Source organism: Grammomys surdaster, unplaced genomic scaffold, assembly GCF_004785775.1.
Source record: "Grammomys surdaster isolate TR1022 unplaced genomic scaffold, NIH_TR_1.0 126197, whole genome shotgun sequence".
Taxonomy (NCBI): domain Eukaryota; kingdom Metazoa; phylum Chordata; class Mammalia; order Rodentia; family Muridae; genus Grammomys; species Grammomys surdaster.
In genome coordinates, this window is record NW_021621002.1 from 508602 (window position 1) to 525439 (window position 16838).

Genomic DNA, 16838 nt, shown 5'->3' on the forward strand with positions numbered 1-16838 from the left:
TGTGTGTGTGTGTGTGTGTGTGTGTGTGTGTGTGTGTGTGTGTGTGTTTGCAAATACACATAAGTGCAGATGCCTACAAAGGCCAGAAGAGGGCGCCAGATCCCTTGGAGCTGGAGTTACAGGCAGTTGTGAGCTGCCTGACTTAGATGCAGGGAACTGAACTCAGGTCCTCTGGAAGAGCACCTAACTGCTGAACCATCTCTTCAGCTGCCAGTATTTTAGTATTCTACCTTTTGGTACAACTGTGAATGGTATTGTTTCCCTGATTTCTTTCTTAGCATGTTTGTTATTGTGTATAGAACGGCTACTGATTTTTGTGTGTTAATTTTGTGTACCTGTTTTACTGAAAGTGTTTATCAGTGCTAAGAGTTTTCTGATAGGGCCTTTGTAATCTTTATACATAGAGCCATATCACCTGCAAATAAGGATACTTTAACTTCTTCCTTTCCTATTTGTATCTCTTTTATTTCCTTCTTTTGTCCAAGCTAAGACTTCAAGCACTATGTTTAATAAGAGTGGAGAAAGTAGACACCCTTGTCTAAGACCTAATTGCAGTGGAAATGCTTTGAGCTTTTCCTTCCTTTGGTATAAGGTTAGCCGTAGATGTGGTTGTATTTAGCCTTTATTACGCTGAGATGTTTATTCTGTCCCTAGTCTCTTCAGCAGGATAGGGTGACAATCATTCTTTTGAACTCCTTCTTTAAGATTATGTCAAATTTACTCTTGTTGGAAGATGTTACTTTGTGATTGGTAATGTTTAAGAATTATCCTACTTTGATTTTTTTTTAATGTTTCTTATGTTTTTGAATTGGGCCTTGTACCTCTTGAGTTCAGGCATTAGTTGTATTTCTCTCTCTCTCTCTCTCTCTCTCTCTCTCTCTCTCTCTCTCTCTCCCTCCCTCCCTCCCTCCCTCCCTCTCTCTCTCTCTCTCTCTCTCTCTCTGTCTTCCCTCCTCCCTCTCTCTCTCTCTCTTTCACCACCCACACTCCTCATTGGAAGTATTTGTACCATTCAAAGGGGACCAGGTTCTAAGTGGGTTGTAATTTTGGAAACTCCATACTCAGTTCCTTAGTGCCGGGCTGGGCTGCATTTCCAGCAGAGTGGACAAGAGTTGTTGTCTTTACTCCATATCCTCACTAGCATTTGCTGCTTTTGTAATGACTGCCATTCTGACTGTGGGCGGGGCGGGGGGAGTCTTAGTTAGGGTTTTACTGCTGTGAACAGACACCATGACCAAGGCAAGTCTTATAAAGGACAATATTTAATTGGAGCTGGCTTACAGGTTCAGAGGTTCAGTCCATCATCAAGATGAGAGCAGGGCAGCATCTTGGCAGGTGTGATGCTGGCAGAGATAAGAGTTGTATATCTTCATTTGATAGCTGATAGTGGAAATCTGGCTTCCAGGCAGCTAGGGTAAGGGTCTTAAGCCCACACCCACAGTGACTCACCTACTCCAACAAGGCCACACCTCCTAATAGTGCCACTCCCTGGGCCAAGCATATACAAACCATCACACTGGGGTAAGATGGAATTTCAATATGGTTTTATTTTGCTTTCTCTGAAGGCAAGTGTGGTGATTGATTTGCTGACGAGTCTTTTTGTGTGCCTTTTTAAAAAAAAATAGGTAATTAACAAAATCCAGAATGAATTTAGTATTATTAAACCAATGTTTTTCTCTGAGCATGCACCAAATTGGCACTTCTAAAATGTAGAAGTTGGGAACAGAATTTAAAGTAATCTGGCTGTCTAGGACTGATTGGAGAGCATTTGCCTGGCATGCAGGAAGCCCTGGGTTCAGTCCCATTACCAGGTGTTATGGCACACATCTGTAGGGTCAGAGGTGCAAGCCCATCCACTATCCATATGAAAGTCTGTCTCAGAAAATGGGGGGGGGGGGAGAGAGAGAGAGAGAGAGAGAGAGAGAGAGAGAGAGAGAACAGAGCTTCAACTTGTAGAGCTGTATAAAATCTTCATAAAGCTTTTTTTTTGGTTTGACCTTAATTTTCGTAGTAGTTGTAATGTTTCCTACATAATTTTGTGCAAAATCCTTTTCTTATTTAGCTTTTCTTGCTTTAAATGTAGTTTAAGCATAAAAATCATTTAGAGATAATTAGGATACATAAAAGAACTTTTATTTTAAAGTTTCGTTGTTCGGGGAATAGAATTCCAGTCCTGGCATGTGCTGAGCAAGTAATCTACCATAGAACAGTTACCCCCCATAATTATCTGATTTTAATCCTTATTAGTTATTTATTCATTATTTTATTTTGAGAGGTCTTGCTATACAGCCACATGACCTCAACTTTGTGATTCTCCTGCCTTAGTCTCCTGAGGGCTGACTTTCTTGCCAGCTGTGCAGCTTGGAAGGGATCCCCTAAAAGCCTGAAAGGTGCCACAGGTGGCTCAGCAATATCTGTACATTGTGGTCTGGGGATGGGGAGCTGTTCCTTATTTTTCAGACAGGTTCTTGCAATGTATCCCATACTATTCTAAAACTCACTGTATAGACAGGGCTGGCCGTAAATTTATTTGCAATCCTGGTAGACTGGGAATCATTTGGGACCTCTGGAGCTGGTTAATCTGCAACTAGATTTGAATTGGGATGTGCATATTTGTGTGTGCTGTTATGGTTATTTTTCCTATCTAAAGAATTCTGTCCTTGAAGAGGAGACTTACTAGACACATTGTACAAGCTTGTGGGTGGACAAGAAACATTTATCAAGATTAGGTTGGTGGCTCATGCCTCTAATCCTAGTACTTAGGAGGCTGAAGCAGGATGATTTCTACAAATCCTAGGCTACTCTGGGATATATAAAGACTTCCAGGCTAGGATAAGCTGCTGCATGGGATACTGTCTCAATGCAAAAAAGAAGAAAAAGAGAGGGAAGAAGAACAAGAACCAAAGCAATAAAACCGAAACAAAAAGAAGGGTCCCAGACGACATGGGTGACAGGGAGCTGGACTATGTGTGGTTCATGAAAGGGACCCTTACCAGTGCATGGGTACAGTTTGTGATGCTTCTCAGAAAGGTGACTACTGTCCTTTCCCAGGTGCCCTGGTCCATTATGTTGAAGTTCGTGGATGTGAGCCAACAAGATATTTAAACCAGAACCGAGAGAGTGAGGCAGCCCTTTCTTTCATTTTTCTGTGCCCCCCTAGCTCCTAACTACACACCGAGCCTCAGGCTGACAGCATCAGTGTTTTCACCATGTGTTTAAATGTAGTGTGAATACCTTACCTGAGAGACTGTTTTGCTCCCATTAAAGCATTGGCCATGGTCTGGCAGGGCACTTGGGAGGCTAAGGCAAATGGAGCTTTGGGAGTTCCAGGCCAGCCAGGGTTACTTAGTGAGACTCTGTCTCTAAAATAAATACATCATTTAATGAAATAAGCAAACAAAAGTCATTAAATACAACAAAGACACAAGTTTCTGATCTAGATCATGGCATAGAGATCGTGAGGCACAGTGGCCATGAAAAGCTTAGGCTCAGGCAAGTTAGTACACACCTTTAATCTGAGCCACACTTTCTAATGGAAGCCTGCGTAAGGACATTGAAGAAGGAAGATTCGTTCGTTGACTGCTTGCACTTACTTGCCAGCACATCTGTTGAAACCTACTTCAACAGATGACCAGCTGAAACAACTAGCCTCATGGGACTGAGCAACTACTAGATTCTTGGGCTTCCCATCCTCAACTGCCTCCTGTTGGGTTAGTTGGACTACAGACTATAAATCATCACAATAAATTCCCTCAATTTATAGAGACATTCCATAAATTCTGTGACTCTAGAGAACCCTGACTGATACACACCCCATCAGTCAGGAACTTCTACATGATGCAGCCTTCTGTCAGCAGGTGGCAGGCTTCTCCTGCAGTAGATGCTGCTTTCCAGTGTTGCTGCACTATTTATGTGTGCTGCTGGAGATGGATCCCAGAAGCTAAAGCCTGCTTTCCAGGCAAGAGCTAGGAAGTACCTAGTGATAGGTACTTAAACATTTTGTTTTTCTTGGTGTACATTCATTGTCTGAACGTTATTCTCTATCTCTCTCTCTCTCTCTCTCTCTCTCTCTCTCTCTCTCTCTCTCCCTCCCTCCCTCCCTCCCTCCCTCCCTCCCTCCCTCCCTCTCCCCTTAAGACAGGATTTTACTATGTATTTAGCCTTGTACTCTCAGAGATCTGCCTGCTATTGCCTCCCGAGTTCTGGGGCTGAAGGTATGAGCTGCCATGCCTGGCAGGCTATGTACTCTCATGTAAACCCTCAGAGTTACTTTAACCACTAAGCTATACATTTTAAACAAGTCTGACAACACTCAGCTGTGGCAGGCTTAGTTGTTGTCTTGTCATTTTTTTTTCTATCCTGTTTACCTTCTCTTCCTCCCATTTTATTAATCTACTAGAGTACAAAAGATACAGAATGGTCTTGCAGTTGATGAGGGGTTGCTTAATCTGTCGGTAAGTTCCTCCTTGTAAGTAGGTGGAAGTAGCTACGTAGGTCCTTTGTACTCATTGTGGTCTCCTCTACCTTGTCACACCACACTGTCTCGTTTATATTGCCCCACATACCCTTCTATTGGGAATTTAGGTTGGAGACAGCATTAAGAATACCACAATCTAAGCAGTTGTGTGGCATGCCCGCCCGAAGTTCAAACTACTTGGAGCCTAAGATACAGGATTACTTGAGCCTGTTGAAAAAACAATAAATGTCATATTGCTTTTAAAATATCGTATCTTTAAAGGTTTATTTGTTTATGAGTATTACTCATATATATGATTATTTTGCCTGCCGACTGTATAAATCATCACAATAAATGCCACATACATATGTGTGTGCCTGATGCCTAGCGAGGTCAGAGGACGGTACCAGTTCCCCTGGAACTGGAGTTACAGGTGCTTGGGAGCTGCTATGTGGGTGCTGGGAACAGAACCCAAGTTCTCTGCAACTGTAGCCAGTGCTCTTAACCACTGTGCCATTGTCCCAGCCCTCAGTTCACCATATTCTTAAATGTAGCTTCTCAGGAACAGCTATCGGTTACCACACCAGTCAAGGTCTGTCTTGTCAAATGTTAGAATTCTAAAAGAACAAATGATTCACTTGATGGGTTCTTACAGAAGCAGATGGGAACCACTTGAGAACTCCTAAGCCTTGTAGCATGCTGAAATGTAAAACTGATAGCAGTTATCATAAGAAGAAAAAGAGAGAGACTAGAATCAGGTATGGTATAAGGCACACCATAATCCCAGCACTTGGGAAGCTAAGGAAAGAGGCTACTAAACTCAGGGCAGGCCTGGGGCTATATAGTGAAACCCTGTCAGAAAGAAATGGAGTGCAGGTGGCTGGGGTTTAGGAGAACACACTACAGTGAGACTGGAGCTGGAAAGCCCTAGAAGTAGAAACTGAATCTCTTTGGTTGAGGGGACTTGGGACCAAGTACATACTGCATTATTTCCCTAACTCATAAAACACTCTACCTGTAATTATTAGCACAACTGTCGGTTAACTTTAGCTGATTACAGTAGTCTGAAACTCTGATAGTTACTATATCCAGGTAGTATTAGTGACACTCAGTACAGAAAAAGTGAAAGAAAGTGAGTCACCTGTAATTCTATTTTTCATCTTTGATCACTTCTTGATATTTGATTTGCTTGTATTGTCTATTACAGTCTAGTTTGTTACTGGTGCATTTTAGACTTTAGAATCTGTAAGTAGAGTTAGTCATGATTCTTTTTCTGTTTTTTATCTTGTGACAGTCTCACTATGTAGCCCAAGCTAGCCTGTAAATTCAAAGGTCCTTCTGTCTCAGTCTCCTGTTACAGACTTGAATTGTCTTTGTGCTAGGCATCATCCCAGAGCCTCCTGCATACACACTATAGTACATGTTTTTCCACTGAACAGTACTGTAGCCAATTACTCATGCTTGTTATGTATTGTTGCTCTTGGGAGGCCTGAAAATCTTGCTGTGTGGTGAACTGTCTCTCCTTATGTTCTCTGTTTAGATGTATCAGATAGGATGAACCAATAGAAAATCTTATTTTACCACTTTTATTTAATGTGTCTGATACAAAGTAGCAAGCTGTAGTAATAGTGTTTCTTTTGAGCAGAGAACAAACTACATGTTCTGCAAAGTCCAGGATACAAAAACATCTTGATCTTGGTCTGTTTCAGGGACAGAGATTCCACTACAATAGGATGGAAGTAACAGTTTGAGTGACGCAAATCTGGATACATCAGGACATGGCAAGTTTAGCATGAAGCGTGGGAGGTTCTTTAACTAAGAGAGAAGATGTGACTGCTAAAGAATGTGTTTGAGTTTCTCAAAGAAAGTTTGAAATCTCAAGCCACTTAGTTGAGATTTGGAGAAAGGTTTTAAAATCTGTTGGGATGGAGCCCATAGGCCCTCCTCATAATCTACCAGCCAGTTTACCAAGTAGGCTGTGCTGGCTGGCCACCAGGCTCCATGAATTACAAGCATGTGTCACCTTACCCAGGTTTTTAAATGGGAATTCTAGGAACTGAACTCAGGCTCTTGTATTTTCAGGGCTGACCAAGTCCTAAGAAACTTTTTAGTGGCAAACTATGAAAAGTTCTGAATAGTTACTCAAGCATACAAGTGGGTATCACTTTCCTTGTTGATAAATATAACTGTGCTTACTAGTAAAATAAGCAGACATCTAGTTACAGTGTCAGAGTGGGAGAAAATAATCTGATGTATATCCTGTCCTGTGTCGTTCTGTCCTTTGGCATCGCAATTCCTCATCTAGTGCCTGCCGTTAGGAGGGATGTGGGTGGTTTCAGCCAGGCCAGTCACAGTACAGAGATGAAAGTCCACTCCACTGCTGTAGTGTTTGCTATTAACTCATTTTTTTTTGTACATACAGTATATTTTGATCACTTTTCTCCAATTCTCCCAGATCCTCCCTACTTCCCAACATTCTAAACTGTGTTCTTATTCAGTCTCATTCGGGTTCTCCCTCTTGCCATTTCTCTCTCCATCTAAACAAAGAAAATGGAAAAAACTCACAGAAACATCAAAACAAACAAGCAGAAGACCAATAAGATCAAAACAAAGAAAACGTCCACAAAAATATCATTGAGTGTGTGTGTGTGTGTGTGTGTGTGTGCGCGCGCTATGTATGTTTGAGTAGCTACAAACACTGCCATGGTGTGGAAATCAGAGAACAACTGTGGTTTGGGGGTTTTGTTTTGTTTTTTTCCTTTTACTGTGGGTCTGGGGGGATGGAGCTTAGGTTGTCCGGCTTCCCTATCTGCTGAGCCCTCTTACAAGCCAAGCATTCTTAGAGTGTATTTCTCAAGCACTCTCATGTAAGCATGTGTATGTAATTGCCTGCAGTGGCACAAGTGTGTGTACATGATTGCCTACAGTGGCACAAAATGATTTTAAAAACAACCTTGCTGCTTTTGAACATATATGACAGAACGGTAATAAGTGGTGTATCTTCTCCAGATCCCATATCGCTTCACGGTAAAGAGGGAAGCTGTACTGAGTTCGCTCAAGCTAACCTCATTGTATTAGAGAATGCCTGTCAAGGACGTTAGCGTGCTTCAGGACGGACAGTGCGGAAAGCCCTCAACAAATACTGCTCAGTCTTTGATAAATCCAAGCCCCTCAAGGAAGGATTTTTATTTTTATGTTTTAGACAAGATTTTGCTATGTAGCCTGTGTGGTCTGGAGCCTGCAACTCCTCTGCCTCTGCTTTGAAGAACTGTGTGTGCTATGAAGCACCTGGCTCCCACTTCAGGTCTTGGTATGTCGCTGGCCAGGTACTCTTCAGCTTTTCTGACTATGGACAAAAGTAATGCCACTTGCTTCTGACTGCTACATTTAACACACTGTTTATTTGCCCACTCAGGCTATGAAGGCAGGCTGTTAGGTGCCTGGATCCTATCATGTGTCCTATTTTAGACTCCCTCTGCTTCTTACACTGAATCTGTTGCTGTATGCCTTCACCCCTTTCGAAATGTAAGAACCATGGCATATGATATACAGGGTGCCAGAGATATAGGCTGAGGAAAGCTTACATGCTTAGAATTTAGTAAAATGTATTTATTTGTTCGTGTCATTTAGTTACTTATGTTTTTTTACTTCTTGGAATTAAAGCATGACATCATGACTTCTGTACAGTCCCTCTGTGTACTGAGCCACACCCACAGCGAAGCTAGTGAAGTTTAGCCACGTCCAGTATTCTGTGTTATTGTTTCTAAGACCAGCTCTTACTGTTGCCCAGCCTGGGACAGTGGCCCTCCTGCTCCTTCCTCCCAGGTCCTGGGATTATAGGCTTGACCCACCCCATACAGCATTGTTCCTTTCTAAGAGCTTCCGATGTCTGTATCTCATGTGTATCACCGTGTGTTCGCCTCTCTGATACTGTTGTGTTGTGGTTGCGGAACTTAGGGTAGATCCCAGAACTCTGTACATGCTAAACAGACTGCCGCTCAGTTTTGCCCCTACTCCCACGTGTCCTCTGTTTTGGAGTTTTATGTTTTGTTACTGTTCCTTGTTTTGTTTGTTTACATTTGAGACAGTATCTCATTTAGCCTAAGCTGGCCTCCAACTCTTCCTAATTCTCCTGCCTCTACCTCCCAGGTGCTGGATTACAGGGATTCATCACTATGCCTGTCTCTCTCCTATGTTAAAAGTCAGCTAGGTGTTGTCATTATGGATGCCCACAGTTTCTAAGTATTACAAGCGTATCTGCAGTCTGTTTGTTTGCAACCATATCCTGTGTACAATCATATTCCCTAGGGTAAGTTACTAGACACTCAGTGGTATTTCAAAGGAGTGTTTATATCTATAGCTTTTGGTAATATTTCTAAATATTCCTCTAAGAAGTATAACTTAGTAGAAGTATAACTGCAAAACCCCTTTGTTAAAAGAGGTAATTTAGGGCAAATTAGTATTTTTTGTTTGCTGTCCTTGAATTCCCATCAGTAATTAGATATAATAAGTCTTCTTCTTAAACGTTTTGTTAATGAGCCTTATTAAATGTTATTATAATAAGATAGTGCCTGAGGCTGGAGAAATGGTTCAGTCGATCAAGCACTTGCCACATAAGACAGGAATTAGGATTCCTAGCACCCTTGTGAATGCCAAGTAGGTGTGATGGCCTACCTGTAACCCTAGTAACAAGGAGGCAGATAACAGGGATGCCCGGGTAAAGCTGGATAGCCCCCAAGCTGAATAGGCAAGCAGTGGGCTTAAATGAGAGACTGTCTTAATATTACGGAGGATAGCAATTGAGGAAGACACCTGAGGATGACCTCTGGCCTACATAAGCCCCCACCACTACCACCACACACGTGAATATGTACACCCAGCCAGCACGGAGTGGGGAGGTTCTGGGGGGAGCGGGGGAGCAGGGTGGTGGTGGTTGCAGCAGGCAGTGTCATGTCTCTTGAGTTTGAAAACAAACAGCAACTTTCAGTCCAGTTAGTGCTGTGTAGTGAGACCTTGTGTTGTGTCACCGCCCTCTCCTGCCCAAAGCAGCCCAAGAGCTCATCTGGTAATGTGGACTTATAGTGGACAGGTCCTGCTACAGGAGGGTACATGAAGATCACTTGAGCCCGGGAGCCTGAGCCCTGCCTGAGCAATCTATTGAGATCCTTTCTCTGAAAAAAAGGACTTACTATTTCACAAAGTTTAATTACTAAAATATAGCCTGGCATTAGATCTCTTTGAACACAGTAGAGAGAGCCAGTAGAAAAATTTATTTACGTGTAAACAGCTTAGCCATGGGCCTGATGATAAAGTTTCCCGGAGTTCTACCTTATCTAGCAGGCCCTGGCGCAGCGTTAGCATATGGCCATCCTGCTGATCGACGCTAGACTGGTTCTGTTTTTATATAAAAACGTCTTATCACATTACCTTCCTTTTTACTAACAACAGCAGAAACTTTCATACTGTTTTACTGAAGCTGGCCCACGTAAACTAAGTGAGTCTCCTGCCTCAGATCCTTAGTGACTAAGACTATAAATGGACACTGTTAAATCTGCATCATATTTGAAAATTGATCCATTCTTATCCCCTTGTACAAAGCTCAAGTCTATGTGGATAAAGGACCTCCACATAAAACCAGATACACTGAAACTAATAGAAGAGAAGGTGGGGAAAAGCCTCGAATACTTGGGCACAGGGGAAAAGTTCCTGAACAGAACTCCAATGGCATATGCTCTAAGATCGAGAATTGACAAATAGGACTTCATAAAATTGAAAAGTTTCTGTAAGGCAAAGGACACTGTCAATAGGACAAAACGACAACCAACAAATTGGGAAAAGATCTTTACCAATCCTTCATCTGATAGAGGGCTAATATCCAATATATACAAAGAACTCAAGAAATTAGACTCCAGACAACCAAATTACCCTATTAAAAAATGGGGTATAGAGCTTAACAAAGAATTTTCAATGGAAGAAACTCGAATGGCCGAGAAGCATCTAAAGAAATGTTCAGCATCCTTAGTCGTCAGGGAAATGCAAATCAAAACAACCCTGAGATTCCATCTCACACCAGTCAGAATGGCTAAGATTAAAAACTCAGGTGATAGTAGATGCTGGCGAGGGTGTGGAGAAAGAGGAACACTCCTCCATTGTTGGTGGGACTGCAAGATGGTGCAACCACTTTGGAAATCAGTCTGATGTTCCTCAGAAAATTGGACATAGCATTACCCGAGGATCCAGCTATACCACTCCTAGGCATATACCCAGAAGATGCTCGAACATATAACAAGGACATATGCTCAACTATGTTCATAGCAGCCTTATTTATAATAGCCAGGAGCTGGAAAGAACCCAGATGTCCTTCAACTGAGGAATGGATTCAAAAAATGTGGTATATTTACACAATGGAGTATTACTCAGCTATTAAAAACAATGAATTCGAGAGGTTCCTTGGTAAATGGATGGAACTAGAAATTATCATCCTGAGTGAGGTAAGCCAATCACAAAAGAAGACACATGGTATTCACTCACTGATTATTGGATATTAGCCTAGAACCTTGAAATGCCCAAGATGCAACTCACAGGCCACATGAAGTCCATAAAGAAGGAAGACCAAGTGAGGGTGATTCGGTCCTTCTTAGAAGGAGCAACAAAATACTCAAGGGAGCAAATATGGAGACAAAGTGAGGGACAGAAACTGAAGGAGGGGCCGTCTCAAGACCACTCCACCTGAGTATCTATCCCATGTGCAATCACCAAAGGTAGATGCTGATGTGGAAGACAGGAAGTGCATGCTGATAAGAGCCTGATATGGATATCTCCTCAGAGGCCTTCAAGAGTCAGACATATTCAGAGGCAGATGCTCACAACTAGCCATTGAACTGATCATGGGGTTCTCAATAGAGGAGTTAGAGTGAAGACTGAAGGAGCTGAAAGGGTTTGTGGCACCATGAGGAGAGCAACAATACCAACCAACCACAGCTCCCAGGGTCTAAATCACCAGCCTGGGAGCACTTAGGGGGGGATCCAGGGCTTCAGCTGAATATGTAAAAGTGGAGGGCCCTGTCGGGCATAGGTGGAAGAAGAGAACCTTGACCTCATGAAGGCTGGATGCCCCAGGGGGTGGGAATTTTGAGGGTGGGGTAGATAGAGGTTACATCCACAGAGAAGAAGGAGGAGGGGCGAGGGGATTGGGGGTTCCGAGGGGGTGGTGGGGGATGGGGTAAGGGGACAACATAGGAAATGTAAATAAATCATCCAATAAAAAAAAAAAATCTCCATCATATTCCAGTTTTATACTAGTCTGCGATTTTTGATATGGTTTTATTAGAATTTACCAAAAGCTGTTGGAAAATATAAATAAAATGTAAAAGCCTCCTTCAGTCCCACTGGAGTAAAATATGTGTAGTACAAGAGGTACCATTTTAGTCATGTTTAAGCTTACAGTTTGGTGACACTAAATACATGTACATTATTATGTAGCCGTTACCACCACACACCTCCCTTAGGACAGTTTGCATTTAAAAACTGGAACTCTGCCAGATTGAGCAACAGCAGCCTCCCTATCTGCCTTCCCCGGCTCCAACCACCAAACTTCATCTTTTCACTTTGTCTTAAAGTAGAGCATCCACCAGAGGAGTGCACACAACCCAAGTGCAGCGCAGTCAGTAACAGGAAAGGAGTTGTCTCAGAGTTACACTCAGAGATCCTTCGTACATTGCAGAGCAGTCGCTTGGCTAAGCTACCTGCCCTCAGCCCATGTTTTCCCAGCTGGTTAAGTTCTGTCAACTGAATGGTATCAAGCTGAGAGAGCCAGCAAGGCTGTCACCCACAGCATAACACAGCCCTGTTCCGCATGCATGCGTGCGTCACAGGACTGTTTGCATAAGGCTTAGTCAAGGCTTTGGGAGCCGCCCTCCTTGCACCTTGTGCTATATTAGTGCTTCTCAGACAGGAAGAATTTTCTTTTGCTGGTGCGGCCGTAGCTCGTCCGGTTACTTTCAGAGTAAGTGTTCACTTCCAGAAGCCATGTGTTTCTTGTATTTAACTTGCCGTGGTTCTAGTTTGGTTCTCCGTCTTATTAAAACTTTACCCGTTTAAGAATATAGAGTAGCAAATGTGAGTAGACTAATCTAATGTGGGGAAATGTAAAGTTCTTTGTAGTTTGCAAAGGCGTAAGTGTGTGAAACTTACAGATATCTTAGCTCAAAAACTACATCTTAGGTAGTCTGATTTTAGAGATCTCTTATTTAGATAGGTGGGTGTTAGGCAAAAGTAAAGTAATCCCAGGAGAAGAGCGACATACTCAGTTGCTATATGACTCAGTTTTGCAGAGAGCCACATGAGTTGTTTTATTGCTGGTAATAAAGATTAATATTCATGCCTGTAAGCCTTACCCAGGATATTATAGACTACTCAGTTACATTTTATGAATTGATGAAAGCTAGGTTTCTAATGTAACAGTTTGCATATTGACAGTTTAGATTCAGACATGGAAGGACTTGGGATATAGTTAAGTGGTAGACTGTTTGTCTAATATCTATAGGGCCTATGTTGTATACCCAGAACCTCCAAAAACACATCCTTAAAACACAAAACATAGGCATTACAGTAAAATCTAGAATACTATGACCATGTCACTCTTTGTTGTTGTTGTTGTTGTTGTTTTTGTTTTGTTTTGTTTTTGTAAGACAGGGTCTTATCGTGTGTGCTGACCTCTAACTTACTAAGTGTTTCCTACAGGCTACACCACGCCTAGCTCTGCATCACAGTTAAATAATTGAATTTCCAAGTTTCATAGAGCTTCTTTTAAAAACTCGACCGTATAACAGACTGTTGTGTAAGCAGCCTTCTTAGCTCTACAGGATACTGACGCTACCTGCGCTGTTGCTCTAAGAGAAAGGACAGGACAGGAAGAGCTCAGAGTATGTTTGTGGTCAGAAATACAGCTTTCATGTGCCTTGATTTAATGTCTTGAAAAAATGCTATTGGTATTAGAACCAATGTGGGTGAAAGGAAGGCTGGAGAATTACATTCTGAGCTTACAAACTTTTTGTTTTCACAATTACCCACAAAATCCAACTGTTGCTTTCCTGTTTAAGAAAATTGGCATAAATTGCCCATCCTGAAGTCGACAGCTTTTGAATTTATTTTTCCCTGTTTCCTCCAACACCTTCAGCTGTTCAGTTTCAGTTTTGTTTATTGTCTGTATCGAGAATGTTTCACTTTCCAGTTTGTGTGTATTTATTTCTGTCCGGGGAGAAGTATTTAAATGTAGCACAGAAATTATTACAGTCCTCCAATAAAAGTGAATTTATAATTTTATTTCTATTTGATAATCAACCCAAGAAATTTAACATCTTAATACACTGAATTTAAAAACAAATAGTATTGATTAGTTGAGAGAGGTAAAATAAATACCAATGAATTTAACGAGTACAGTTAATACTGTTGTCAGAGTCCTTCCCATAGTAGAATGAGACACATCTTTTCTCATGTAAGATACACAGTTCACCACATAAAGTTTCATTACCTAATCAGTGTGATTTTCATGGTTCTGTGAGGACCAAAGTTAAAGCAGACTCACAACTTAAAAGCTGTGTTAATCTATTTTTTTCTACTTTCCTGTAAGTCAGAGTGAAGCCAGTCTTTCAAGTATTCAGTCTACACTCAGATACTTTCAAGTCTGTTTTAAAGCAAGTAAATTGCTTAGGTAGACATTCCCATTTTATTGATTTAAAAAACTATAGCCTCAGAAGGACATACAGTAACTAAAATTCGTAGAGAGCAAAGTTAAGTGAAGGTCTTACCTCTTGCTTCCTTCTTTAGCCTTGAGCTACACAAGCTTGTGTTAGCACCATTAGAAATCTCAAGCTCATCCTGAAAGTACACAAAGTAATTGTTTTCTAGTTTTCAAATTTTTCTAGTTCATATTTCAAGATTCCAGATTTAAAGGGTTTAAAACTTCGCAGAGTTCATAGTTCAAGGGTAGAGGTTTCTATTTTTGAATGTGTCTTCTATGTTTTCCCAACAGCTCTTCTCTTCAAGCATCTGCCACAGCTGACATTGGCAGAACAAGCTAGAACTTTGTATATACCAGGTGTAGGCTTACAGGACTGGTGGTTAAAAATACTCTGCTTTGATATTCAGTATCTTCTTTCAGATAGTCCCAGAATGCTGCCGTGTGTGTGTGTGTGTGTGTGTGTGTGTGTTTACACTTTTGTGACAGTACAGATCTGAAAGTGAGGTTTGGGACTGCAGTTTCACGGTCACACAGATTAACTTTTGATGAGTTAAATTCGGACTGGGAGGAAGGAAAGCTCTTGTGTTAACATTAGCAAAGTGTATGTGAGTTACTAAAAGCAAGCAGCTGCCCAAGTGGTGGTTGTTTACCTATAATCCCAGTCATTAAAACGATAGGAGGATTGCCAATAATTTGGAAGCAACCAGCACTATATATCATAACCCTGTCACAGAGGAGAGGGTTGGACGGAGAAAGCTGGCCATTGTCAAATCTTTTATTGATCCTTCTTTTGTTTGTGATAGTTCAAGAACCATCAATATTTGAAGAGGCTATTATACCATTTTTTACTAACACTGACTTTTTTCTTTCATTATTTTAAAGTGTGTATATAGGTGCCCTCGGAGGGCACCAGTTCACCTGGAATTAAATTTGTAGTCAGTTGTGAACCGCCTGATGTGGGCGCTGGGAATGGAACTTGGTCCTCTGGGACAAGAGCAGTCAGTACACATTCTTAATGGCTGAGGCATCTCTTGGGCCCCCACTGACTTTTCCTTAATCTTTATTTCTATTTGTTTTTGTCTTGCTGAAGATCAAGTTATGACTACATTCTAGGCAAATCCTCTACCACATCTCCATCCCCTCATCAGTAGTTCTTCTAAAACAGAGGTTTTTTAACTGGACTGTGCTGGCTCATGACTTTAAACTTAGCACTGGCGAGACAGAGGCAGAGGCAGACAGATCTCTGTGAGTTTGAGGCCAGCCTGGTCTACAGAAGAGAGTTCCAAGGTTTTTGATCACTAAATTTTTACTTAGCTGGAGTAAAGTGAAAGGTAAAGCCATTATGGAAGAATTAGTAATTTCCTCTAAGATTTACACTATGGGACAAAATCAGAATGATAAAGTTTGTTTTTAATTCAATGGATATAAAATCCTAAAACTGCTCATTTTATTTGACAAACATGTTCTTTGTCCCATATCCTATGCCAAGTACAAACACAACACAGATTTACACACAAAGAAAGATTTTTAACATTAGAAAATTTAGCATGGAGGGAGAAGGACTCCCTCATCCTCACCCAGCTGAGGAGCTATTTGCGGTTGATAGCTGCTGAAGGAGGTCACTTTTATTTATGCATTTAACCACTGGTAGCTTTCCATAGTCCAGTGGATGACCCCATGCATACGTGTGTGTGTGTGTGTGTGTGTGTGTGTGTGTGTGTGTGTGTGTGTGTGCGCGCGCGCGCGTAACACTAATTAGACACAGTGGGGTGAGTAAATAAATATTTTTGAAAAAAATTGAGAGAAAAATAGTTTTGTATATTATGTCTCTTATTTAATTCCTATGTAGACTTGGCACAGCCAAATCTCACAGGCTTCACCCTTCATTTACAGGAAGTGTTGATAAAATGTCCTTGCAAAACCAAGCAGAGTGGCTCACACCCATAATTCTAGAGCAGGAGACTGAGGCAGGAGGATTCCCAGGAATTTAAGGCAAACCTGGACTAGGTAGTGAGACCCCAATGTGTAGTCCACTTTTCCTCTTCAGTCAAACTTATTAGTACTAGCTTAGTTCTTAGAAGAGAGTGTCCAACTCTTGATACAGTAGTCTCATCCTAAAACTCTGCTTAGATGAAACCCCATGCTCAGCAGAAAGCCTGCAGTCCCTTGGTTTTTAACTCATACTAAAATACCATCTTCCTGTGTCATTAGCATACATTAAGAACCTCAAATGTAAGTGTGTCACGTGTCCTTTTTTCCCCCTCTCTCTTGCTGTGACATCACCTGGGGAAATCCAGAAGATTGGATAACCACGAAATGACTAATCAGGAGTCTGCTGTCCATTTGAAAATGGTGGGTATGCAAACACATCCAGCTCCACCTGTACACGTGAATCTTCTCCACCCTTCTCTCTTGAAATACATAATAGCAGGACCGGAATCTTACATAGGACCTTCTTCATGATGCTCGGCACACAGAGAATAAGTAAGATCGCAAGCACTTACCGAGTGACACGCAAACACAGAAATTATTTTGCTTGTAATGTAATACATTTTATAGTTCTTAACATAAAATGGCGGCGAGGCTCTGGGTAGATTTTTTTTTGTTGTTCTGCTGTTTGTTTGCTTTGTTTGAAGATAG

The 16838-nt window shown here is 41.6% G+C and overlaps 1 protein-coding gene across 4 annotated transcripts in view; it reads left to right on the forward strand.

The window, feature by feature from the left end:
• Nt5c3a (5'-nucleotidase, cytosolic IIIA) overlaps positions 1-16838 on the forward strand; it is a 44487-nt gene that overhangs the window by 10811 nt on the left and 16838 nt on the right. The window contains exons 1-2 of one of the 4 annotated variants that reach the window (XM_028758368.1): positions 7766-7782; positions 16496-16550. The exons of 1 other annotated variant lie outside the window; for it this stretch is intronic. In XM_028758368.1, coding sequence (XP_028614201.1) covers positions 7769-7782; positions 16496-16550 — 69 coding nt within the window. In that variant the 5' untranslated portion in view covers positions 7766-7768. Of the gene's footprint in view, positions 1-7765; positions 7783-12416; positions 12462-16495; positions 16551-16838 lie in introns of those variants that run through there. 2 more of the 4 variants (XM_028758369.1, XM_028758370.1) reach the window with 2 other exon arrangements.